We start from the raw sequence: 12,481 nt of genomic DNA, 5'->3' as shown, positions 1-12,481 counted from the left end.
AAGGTCAGGTCTAAGAACTCTACCCTAAAGATCCATAGATTTTTCTGATTTCACCTAGTGGAAGGCATCCCTTTCAACCTCCCACACACCATCTACATGAACATTTCCAGCAATTTAAAAGGCAATGAAGAAACAGAAGATGTAACTTATGCGACTTCGTTGAACAAGTTGTTTTAGAAGTAAGGTGTTTACAAAAAGCTCATGGAGAAAGTGGACGAGAACACCAAAAATGCCATCATTGTGAAAGGGAAGTGCAAGGCAATCCAACAAGTGTTTGGATCCACCAACATCAATCAAATGAAGCTTGGTTTTGATATTAAAGGAATGGAAGTTGCTCCCTTGAACAAGGAAGAAATAAGACAAGAAAAGGAAAGATGTTTATTCCTTAATTCATTCAAGGTTTTGAACCTATCAATGTCATGGGCATTGATAAGAGGATTCAGAAAGTCATGGAGATGCAAGCATCCAAGAGGACAACTAGAAAATATTTTTCCACTAAAAAAGAATTGAAGAAGTACTTGTATAGAGAAATGACTTCTCCAGGTGACTTTTCAGAAGTCATGAATCGAGTTCAGAAGGAGAAGGTAGAATATGAAAAAAAGATCAAAAAAGAAAAATGTAGGAGATTGGAAAGAGGTCAAGAAGGTTGAGACACAAAAAAAAGGATATAGCAATAAAAGCCCTTGTCCTAGCTACTTCCAGACCTGGTCAAAGGAACCCTATACAGAAGAAAATCATTTGGAAAACTGGCAAGTTTGAGCCAATTTTGAGACCACAAGGTGAAACGCCTCCACTGGTTGATTTAGATTATGATAATCAATTGTTAATTGAAAAAATGAAGAGAAAGAGAGCGAATGATAGAGTGGAGAAGAAAGCTAAAAAAGAAAAAAGCACAAAAGGACTAACTGTTGAAAATCCTATTATTCATTTAGTAGAGCATCCAAAAAGGAAGAAGCATGTAGCTAATAAGAAAAAGAAATTGATCCTGGGTGTGTTTAGTTAATCAGGACTTGAAATAATAATTGCTTATTCCATTCATTCTTATGTTACTATCCATAAACATGAATCACCTCACCCTAACCTCATCCTCAAATAGATAACTAACTACCTTCATCTCCAAACCCAACAAAAAATGTATGTAATAAGCCTGTCACTACTACTTTTCTGTCAGCAACCATCATTCAACCACAAGCCTAAACACCAACTATCTCACAACAAAAACCTTCAATAAACCAAACACAACCCACTTGCAAAATGAACCTTCCATAAGCAAAACTATAAACCTTAGATAACCAACCAACACCATTATCGCAAGCCATTCACTAGAAAAAGTTCTTAAGGCCAAACTTCACCTTTATTCTAGAAGGAGAAGTTGCTCTTGATGAGAAATAAAATCCCATTTTGGACTCTCAAGGAAACCCCGTAAGACAAAAACTAGTTCCTAAGGATCTACCAAATAGGTTTCTTAGGTGCACCAAATCCCAATATGAAGCTCCCTGGATGGCTTGGATTTAAACCACCATCTCACCAAATCATCTACACCCCACATGCCTTAGGACCACACCTTTTCTAGTCAAGCTACAAATGTATTGGATAACCCCAACTTTATTCCTATTGTGACTACCATAACTACTCATCCAAGGTCCATATCCTTAGAAGAAGTGTTTGAAGGGAAGGCTTAAAAGAAGGTAGATGTGAAGAATAAGTGAAGTCTTCTCTTTGCAAAAGAGAATTCACAAGACATAGTTGATCCCAATGACATTATTGAAAGAGATCCTCAACCATTTATTGAAAAGGTGTACCAATTTGCCTCAACTCCTAAATGGAAGAGATATGAATGGTATGAGCATCAATCCAGGAAGGAGTATAAAGCTTTGAAGAAAGGTTTGATCATTACTAATGGTCATCAATGTTGGTCCAAAAGGCTACATTCCAATGTTGTTAACCCACAAGTGCCCAAGACTTAACATCCTAGAATCATTCAACATAGGGTGCCTTTGATTCTAGAAGAAGAAGAAAAACAAAAGGCAATGAAAATGCTAGAATAGAAGTTAGTTAACCATTGTGTCCAAAGGCTCAAGTGCAACCAAGAAAAGATCAGTAAGGCAAAAGAAAAAGCAAAGGTAAGAAGAAAAGGAAGATTGCATCTGATGAAGAAATAAAGGAGCTAGAAGAAGCTATTGCCAATAGTTTGAAAGATATCACCTATGCCTACACCTTTACTGAAACTAAGTTGATTATTAGACTGTCCAAACTGAAGTTTGAGCCTTTGCATCCCATGGAACTAGGTTTCTATCCTACTGAAGAAGACTTGAAGTGTGTAGGAAAGGCCAAGACACAAGTATGGGTGAAAAAGCACGTTGTTGCTTATCCCCCAACACTTCAAATAAGGGATTCTACAGAATTCAAGTTCTATTTTGATATAATGTGCACTAGATTTCCCACCATTTACTTGAACAAGAAGAAGATTGAAAATCCAAAAGCACCAAAATAGTCTATAAAAACCAAGGTAAAAAATTTCAGAAGTTCTTGGGTATGTTTGAGAATCATTGGTATATATGAAGAAATATTATAACATTATATGAAGATAAGGAAAGACGATTCTGGTAACAACACCTTTGCGACTTGGCCAAGGAGTCTTAAAGTTCCAACTTGTCCACTGAAGAGAAAGTTGATATACCCACAATTGGTATTGGATGAGCAAGGTTAAGAGGCTACATGCATTACAACTTTGATGACATCATTGCATGTCAATCTGACTTCGACAACTACCTCCACATTATTGTCACCAATTTTCAAAAGAAGCAAGACATTGTGACCTTCGAGTTCAATGTAGTGATGCATTTTGACTAGCTAGAGAAGACCTATGCTAGATTCATGAAGCAATGGCGCATGGCATTGGAGAAGTACCTCAAGAAGTTGGCAGTGTGCACACAATTGATACACAAGTCCCCAAGATCTCCTTAATGGTGTCATTGAGATCCTTCGCCATGGAGCACGACCTCATCACCCTCGCAATATCAAAGATTCTATCGTGGGAGATGTTCCCGTTATGCTTATTGTTCTTTGTATTTTTTCTATCTCCCTTGTGTTTCTTAAGTGCCTTGATGACCAATGTGCGAGGATGAAGGGCACCATCACGACCTTTGCCTACTGGTTGTGCATGGTGAGCTTCACCGTCGTTGTTTCCTCCATTATGTCCTCTCTTATCTTCTTCGAAGTGAGTACCAAATGGTGGTGTTTCTGGGCTTGCAATTGTGGTGGCTTGGAGTTCTAAGTTTTGGTTTAAAGAACATGAGTATGGATTAGGGATTTGGTTACGCATAGTAGTAATTTTTAATCGTCGTCACATGTAAAATTAATTATTTCAAAATGTAAAACACTGATAATGTTAACAAACCGAAAATTAAACAAACCGAAAATTAAATAAAGTATCAAAATGATTTTTTTAAAATATAACGAAAATATGATTTTTAAAACTTAAAGGACAAAAAAACACTAAGACTAAATGACCAAAAATGACATTTTTTTTTTACTTATATATCTAATAAAAATTCAATCTATTGCCATATTATATTAATAATAGGATTATATGGTGATAGCATGATAGGATTAAATTTTAAAGTGTATATAGTTTAAATTTTATCTAACATTCAAACTTCAGGGAGAAAAAGTCAAATTAATTCATTCTTGTACATTTGCAAAAAGTGCTGCAAAATATACCGCTGTCTATATATAGTCGAGCTAGCTATCTAGATCTTGCCTGTTCATGGGGAAAATAAAAACTAATGACAATACTAAAAAAATTGGTTGTTACGCGGGAATCGTGATCTCGTGGTAAATTTTACAAAGCATCTATTTTTAACTTTTTTTTTCACATAATAATTAAGTTTATAAATAATATTGTGCATATTAAATTTTGTTATATATTCTCATAAATTTCGCTTACATTATAAAATTCTAACGTCAAAACACCCTAAGTTCCTGTTTATGCCTTTGAAGTTTTCACATAATGAATAGTGATTCCTGCAAGGCTCATGTGCTGTGATTCCATTTTTCAATTTATTCTGCACCAACCTCGAGACCTGAAATATTTCTTATCAGTTAATAGTGCTATGTAACTACTTAATTCCGACCATTGATTACTGAGACGTGAAACAATGGTAAGTCAAATGTGTTCCGCAGTCAGTGGAAAAAAGTAACATCATTTTGCATAATGGAAAATGTGAATTTTGGGTAATGCTGCTGCTCCTACAACTTGGCCTTGCAATTAATAAAGATGATAAATATTAATTAGAATTAGAATTAGAATATTAGAATAGAATCAATAAAACAAAACCTATCATATTGAATGAACAAGTGAGTACATAGTTATAAATGAGCTGCTCAATCTGTCCGGATTAGTGAATCCCTTGGTAAAGAAGTCAACAACAGCAATCATAATAAAGTAGGGTTGAGAAAATATGTCCCAATAATAGAAACTGCCCAAATCAATAGGAATCGGTTGTTCCATTGGCCCAAGATAAAGGTAATGTTGCCCAACTAACACACAATCAGGATAAAATTATGGTTGTTTAATTATATGTACCGCATGTACTGCCAATTCATTAGATTTTATACTGGCAAGGATTACGCGAAAAAGCAAAAGCTCTTCAAGTTAAAAAAAAATAATTAATAACATCGTTAGACACTTAGACTCACCCTATATATAATGATAAAAAAAAAAAGACGTCATTGTAGCTAGAGTCGTAAAAAGTATTTGGATTTATGATGACGATTCCATAGGATTGTCTTAAAAAGTATTATATTCTAAGACGGTTCTCCAAATTCCAAAGACCGTCTTAGAAAGTTTGTTTTTTTTTTTTAAATATCATTTGTTTTGATTGTCACCTATATATATATATATATAATATTATATAATTCAGGCCAACAATACGTTTTAATTAAACTTGCACCTATATATAAAGTTCAATGATTTTAGAAAGTGGACAAGGAAATTCCATAACATGGTTGGACTCAGCTTTTCAGCTATGTTCAATGTCTTCATTAATCCTCTTTGCATCAATAGATGCACCAAGAAGGTCATGTTTGGTGAAACCCTGTTTGGTGAAACTCACTGCATAGAATCCATTTTCACCTTTCCATCCATTTGGGAATGGCTTCCGGGGAAATCCATCTTTCTCACTAAACATGTCACTGCCCTGTTCACAGTAAATTTCAAGTCCAATCAATATGTCAATTATAATAAAGCAATCATATACTCACTACTGCACTAAATCAGGCTTCCCCTCAAGACAACTGATAATTTTTTATTTATTTATTAAATATATTAACAATGAGTTTTGAATAGTTTGTTTTTATGTTTTTGTCAATTTTTCTCATTTTATTATATTCCATTAATACTACCAATGATGAGAGTGAGCAAGTGTTGTCCAGCTTTTGTTGTAATCTCTTCTAAAAAAACAATCACAAATTTACACATCATATGATATTTTGGAAGCTCTAAGTTAATTACAATTTACTATTTATATAATGTTAGCATTAGAATATCCACCATTAATTTAATTTTACAGATCATGATCTTAACCCATTGAACATTCCTTGCTTGCTTCAGAGACAATCTCACTTTAGAGTGGCTTTTTCCCTTAAAATATGATACTGACATTTAGTAAAATTGATGAGGCTAGTTTGCTACACTAAAGGAAACTTTTGTCATTTAGTAAAATATACTTAATATTTTAGCACTTGACTCGAATTCATTTTTGGAAGAAACTAATATATATTGAGGCTTCTACTGCTGATCGAGGTACCTTCACCTTCCCCTGCAACAACTTCTTTACCTCAAGCTACTACTTCTCAAAATGATATTGTTACAATGTGCACAAAAGCTAAAGTTGGTGTTGTCAATCCTAGACTTCATCCTACTCTTCTTTTAGCTCATTCTAAGCACAAGTCAACAAAAGAGGCTCTTTCCAATCCTACTTGGTTTGCAACAATGAAGACTGAGCATGATGCTTTGATGAAAAATGGTACATGGACTCTTTCTGAATTGCCTCCATCTAGGGCTCCAATTGGCTGTAAATGGGTGTTTAGGGTAAAGTAAAACCCTGATGGCACTACCAACAAGTATAATTGTTTGACTTGTAGCAAAGGGATTTCATCAAAAACTTGGTTATGATGATTACAATGAAACATTCTTGTGAATCATGCAGGTTTTAACGATGTCCAAAAAGAATTCACTTGATAATGATTGTCATCACCAAAAAGGGGGAGAATGTGAATGTATGAATACAGGGTTTTGATGATGCCAAAGTAGAATCAAACAAGGTTGCTTACAAGGTTACTTCAACAAACATTTAAATGTTAAGCATTACTTCAAGATTAATTCAAAGGTTAAGCATTGCTTCAAGATTAATTCAAGGTCAAGCAAACAAGATTAAGAAAAAGATAAGGCCTCAAAAAATCTCATTGGTTGATCAAGCTTTTGCCTAAAAACACATTGTTTCCAACATCTAAGGCTTTGGTAATCGATTACCACGCAGTGTAATCGATTACCAAAAGACAATTTTGAAAATCAGCTTTTAAAAACGGGTTTTGAATTTGAATTTTGAATCATGCAATCGATTACCAGATGTTTGTAATCGATTACCAACAACGACACTTCAGAAAATACTTTGAAAAGTCATGACCCTTCAAAATATAATTGTGTAATTGATTACCAGAAACCTGTAATCGATTACCAATGAAGAATTTCAGAAAAAGCTTTTTGAAAAGACACATCTCTTCAAACCATTTCGAAAAGGCACGATGGACCTATAAATATGTGTGTCTGACTTCAAAAAGTAAGAGAGAGATATTTTAAGAGAACTTCAAAAAGGCACGATGGACCTATAAATATGTGTCTCTTGGAGAATCTTTGAACACAAGGGTGAGGGATCCCAAGGTGTGTTCAAAGTCTGTAAAGGATTTAAAGAGATAGTGGAAAATCTTAAGTGGGTTGCTTGAGGACTGGACGTAGGCACGGGAAATGGCCGAACCAGTATAAATCGAGTTTACATTTCTCTCTTCCCTTATCTCATTCATGTTATTGCAATCAATTTTTTCTTGCATGTTTAAAGAACATTACTAAATTAATTGCTACTTCTTCTATATTCTGAGCGTATCATTTAGAAGGGGGTTAAGAGTTTGTTAGTGGAAAATTTTGAAACTTAATTCACCCCCCCCCTCTTAAGTTATTGAGGCCACTTGTCCAACAATTCTCCTATAATCAAACTAGTAACAACAACAACCAACTTGTGTGCAAGCTACACAAAGCCATCTATGTCCTAATACAAGCTCCTAGAGCTAGGTTTGACAAACCTAAGGCTACTCTTCTTCAATACAATTTCAAGTCCGGCAAATGTGATACTTCATTATTCATATACACTGAATCCACCACTGTGATCTACATGTTGGTGTATGTTGATGACATTACTGTCACAGGCAACAATCCTAATTTCATTAAATCCTTGGTTACTAAACTTAATTCTAAGTTTTCTGTAAAGGATTTAGGCAAGCTGGATTATTTTGTGGGTATTCAAGTCAGACCTCAGCCTTAAGTATGTCAAGGTCATTTGGCAGAGTACACAAACCATTAAGTATGTGAAGGTGAATATAAACATGTAATGAATGAACTACTCTTCCTTTTTACATATTGAAATACACGACAAATCCTTTTTAAATTTTGTGATATAGAAGTCATTCAAGAGCCATAGAAGGTATTTTTGCTTTGAAAGTTTTCTAATGGAAGTCATCTAACAAATATTGATTCAAGGTAGATATATATAGAGAAATGCACATGCAAGTATCTTCTCAATGGGATGTTCCTTTGCTAAATTTACAGTGTGAGTAGCACCAAATGTCTTTGCTTTTTGTAGCTTTTCATCTCGCACGTCCACATCAATTATATCTTAGCCACCAAATGCTCTAGCTATCTGTAAACAACTGGAATGGGTGATAAAGTTAAAAGGATAAACAATTTGATTAGAGCCAATAGAGCTGATACATGGTCAACATAGGAAATCTACTGATTCCCAATTATATCGTAAATGAGTATTAACTAATCTAGTGACCAGTGGGGTTTCTACAATTAATATAGCTCTTCTCAAGTTCTCAATTGCCAAGTGGCTAGCACATATAATGTTTTGCATATGACAAACAAGAACTATATGTTTTTTTCTTATTAACTCAACATAAATAAGACAACTACAAAAGGCAATAGGCACAACTAGGTGAAGATTTAACAACACAAAAATCTTGGAAAAATAGATTATTTAGCTATAACCAACACCTCTAGTTCCAATAACAGCAACAGAATCACCATGACACACTTGAGCTACATGAGCCATAGCACCGTAAGCAATAAAAACAACACATCCTAGAATTGCATACTCTGTATATGGCAATGAGTCTGGTAATACAAATAATCCATTTGCTGGCACAACATAGTATTCAACAAGCCCTCCCATTAGTGGCATGAATGTTGGTTTTCCTATAAGTTGGAAACTTTTTTCAGTATTCCAAATTTCCAATAATGAATGATCGAATAATTAGGGATAAATACACTTGAAGAACATTGAAATTTGTACTAGCTGAATATAGAACATCATAGTAGAGAAAAAATGGGAATAATAAACACACACCTTTAGTATGAAGTTATAATTCATTACAAACAAATTTGTATGATAAATGAAAATATTGAGAAAATGCACTTCTTGGATGAAAAAGGAAGTTGGCGTACTTCAGGATTAGTAATATCAGTAGCATGTGTATACTATCAAGGAAAAAGTAGCTCAGGTGTCTGTAGTGGTGATGCTTGTAGTAGTGTGATAAGAAAATAACATAAAAAAAAGTCAAATTACAAGACTTATAAATAATATCCAAATGATTATTGCAGCTGCTGGTAGTACACATAGGGCAAATGTAGCAACATAGTTAGGCTTCAAATAATAGGTAAATCATACTAACCATTGTTTTGAAAAAAAGTCAAGTTTCACCATCATAGAGGGTTCCTTTTGCTCGGTTGTAGGGAAAGAAAGCTTCATATAGATCATCATGGCCATGTATACCACTTGGAGACAACATCAACAATGAACAACAATCCAGTTAACATACAGGTGTTTAACATAGTATTACCTTTGAACAGTAGGAGCAGTTTGTAAAGCATAGACCTAGCGTGCATATCCAATTGTTAATTAATAAGCATGAGTCATAGAAGTTGAGTATGAAACCAATATAAATGCTAGATAATGACCAATTGACGACATTATTGGCCAATTGAACGAACTTTCATATAGAATTAGAGATTAAAAACTATTTGGGGTTTCATAATAAACATACAACAATAAAATGCTTGACCAAAAAAATGACTAACCTGTGGAGCTGAATCAACACCTAAGGATATTGCAGACTATGTTTCCTTTAGTATATCACTCCACACATTGACTTTCCGTGCTAAAAAAAAGTTGTACCCCAAATAGTACTTTGGCAATAATACCGCTAATAACCGAGTGAAGGTTGTGCATCCCAAATACAAAGGCATCTTGGAATCTGTTTGTAATTTGTCATAATAACTTGCATGAGCCTCCCGAAAACCCTCTTGGCCAAGACCGCGTATCATGTCTTCTATACGAGTTGTTGTTTGTGCATCATTTGACTCAGTGTCAGGGGCAATTGACATTTGTGTCAATTCACCATGCCATATCCAATTTGTGCAAGTCAGACTGAAGCCTTCACATATAAGATGTGATCTAATGTCATTCACTGACTAGCGTCTCCCATTGACACATTTTACACAAGGACAAAAATATTTTCCACCTTGTGTTGATCCATTTTCTTGCGCAAAATGCAAGAAACTTTCTACTCCCTTCTCATACTTGTCACTTATGCGGGGTGCTTTAATCCTACTTCGATCCATGTTTTGTAGTTTGTGATACCGGCTACATTATGATATATGCATGAAAATCTCACTTTTTTCTTTTAAAGGTAAGGCCCTATCCCATTCAGGAACACCCTTTTTTACTTCATTCATTCATACAAGTTAAGTATGTTATGATAAATTTGATGAAATTTCGGCAATATTTTGCATTGGTCTCCAAGTATACGAAATGAAAGTGGTCACATCAGCTGACCACGATCAAGTATGCACCCAGAAAACAAAGCAATATGGAGAAAACCGAAATTTCATCAAATCTAACACAACATACTTAACCTATGACTAAGAATGAAGTAAAAAAATAAGTGTTCCCAAACTGTCCAAATGGAAAATTCAATATTCAAAACAATGATTAATCCAACCTGTCCATATTAATCACTGTATTGAACCTCAAACAGGAAACTAGGTTCACTCATAATGCATACAATTTGATAATAAACAAAATTCATATATTAACACAATTCTAATATCCAATTAAGTAAAATACCAACATACAAACCCGTAGTGCGGTGATGCTAGCTTAAAAACTGTATGAATGTATCTTCACTGAAGCAACAACAAGAGAAATGTGCGTTAACTTCCAATGCCTCTCAAATAGTATTACCTGTAACCAATAGGAGGCGATATGTGTAGGTGAGAAACATAAGCAATATTTTTTAATACATTGAAATGTATATATTGTTATCTAACATTGTGTATTCATGTAGCGATGCAGCACAAAGTAAAGCTTCACAAGTATGCAAATAATTTCCACTTTTAATGTTAGGGGTTTTGAATGACCTTCCATTGAACAAAGTTAAAAATTAAAGATTCACAAATATTATTTACCATGAAGTGCATGCAAGAATGTCACTCAATTAGAATTTGTAGTATGAAGGAGGAAACACAAGATTTAACAGTAATATTTGAAAGAGTGTAAGTTTTGAGGGGGAAAAGGGAAAAATAAGAAAAGAAAAGCAACACAAAGTAATAGTATAAAAACAAAGCAAGTAGCAATCGAGAACTCAACAAGTCACATTATCTTTCAATACCAGTCCTAGATGTTGGGGTTTTACATAAGACTCATATAGTCCATTTATCCAGGATTTGAATTATGAAAGTGGAAGCACCAGTGAGAACAATACATTTCAAAGGAGCGTAACTTATGAGCTAAAGGAAAAACGGTACCACAAAGTAATAGTACATGCACACAGAGAAAGTTGCAATGAAGAACTCAGCAAATCATATTAGTTTTCAATACCAATGCCCATGTGAATATTACCCTTCGCAAAGTACCTTTGTGCATAACTCTTAAAAAAATACATCGCTACCATTTAATGTCATGCATGCAACAATTTAATCCAATGCCTGGGGTTGAAGGGAAGAGCTCCTCCTTTAAGGACAACATTTTGTTTTTGTTTTTGGAGAGTACAGATGTAGAGAAAATGAAAGGAGGATTAATTTGCCTGCACCTGCTGCTTTGAGGAAATGAGAAAGGTGGGTATATATAGTGTTCACCTATGGAGAAGGGACAAGTATACGCATGAACGCATTTAAAAACCGACACAGAGAAAATAAAGCAAGGATTTAGCGGGGTCTCCCTCTATGGACTTTTTTTTTAGAGAGATAACACATAAACTGTGTTTCATGACTCATCATCATTTTAATTTTTCCCCAAATAAAATTAGTATTAGTATTTATTCACTACCTCCTTACACATGGCACTGTGATGTAAATGGAATTTTCCAATTTTTTATTTATTTATGGGGAACAAAATTTGTACTACTGTTTATGTTTATTTGCTTCTTACAAATTACAAATGACACCCACCTATGAGATAAAATAATCTAACAATCTAATGCAGAAGACACCTAATTTGAGAGAATTAAAAAAGTTTATAAAAAAATGACACCTAATTATTTTTTCAAATTCTTTAATAATGTGACAAGTCCCTAAATTGTTAATGTCGTTGTTAAGTCATCAACTAGCATTGATACTTGACATGGAGGATTAAAAGTGGTAAAAAAAATTAGGAATTTCGACAATATAAAATTTCTTACACTGTGCATATAAATTAAGCTACTCCTATTAGTGGCATAGACATAGCAACATCAAAGATACAATTGAACAGAAAAACAGGAAAGTTGCAAGAGGGAGAGGTAAAGAGAAATGCTAGCTTGCATTCAGTTCTTACAAAAGCTTACAATGAAGATTAGGATTAACAGAGAATCTAAGCCATCTTCTCTGCTCCATATATTTCAAACAAGGCCTTAATACAAGCCCTATGATGACAGTTGAGAAGCTTACAATGAAGACCTTGAAAGAAGAAAGAGCTAAGACCACAAATATTAGTAGTGTTGGAAGCACACACATCAATATAGCTCCTGTTTTCCTAACAAGCACTTTATAAGGCCTCTCGGCATATGGGAATTTCCTCCTTAACTTGACAAATTCCACGAACTCCATAAGCATCCCAAAACAGTATAAGAAGTTCTCAGCAACAACTATCTCTTGAAAGCTCAACCATGA

At 34.3% G+C, this 12,481-nt stretch overlaps 1 protein-coding gene across 1 annotated transcript; it reads right to left on the bottom strand.

Moving 5' to 3' along the window:
• Window positions 1-2,911: 2,911 nt before the first annotated feature.
• On the bottom strand, window positions 2,912-3,325 carry LOC114398575. Its single transcript, XM_028360757.1, has one exon. The coding sequence runs from the start codon at window positions 3,323-3,325 to the stop codon at window positions 2,912-2,914; it is 414 nt and encodes a 137-aa protein (XP_028216558.1).
• Between the last annotated feature and the right edge of the window lie 9,156 nt (window positions 3,326-12,481).

The sequence above is a fragment of the Glycine soja genome, chromosome 19, assembly GCF_004193775.1.
Source record: "Glycine soja cultivar W05 chromosome 19, ASM419377v2, whole genome shotgun sequence".
In the NCBI taxonomy this organism is placed as follows: Eukaryota; Viridiplantae; Streptophyta; class Magnoliopsida; order Fabales; family Fabaceae; genus Glycine; species Glycine soja.
The sequence above is the reverse complement of the archived record's forward strand: the minus strand, read 5'-3'. Positions and strand labels throughout refer to the sequence as shown.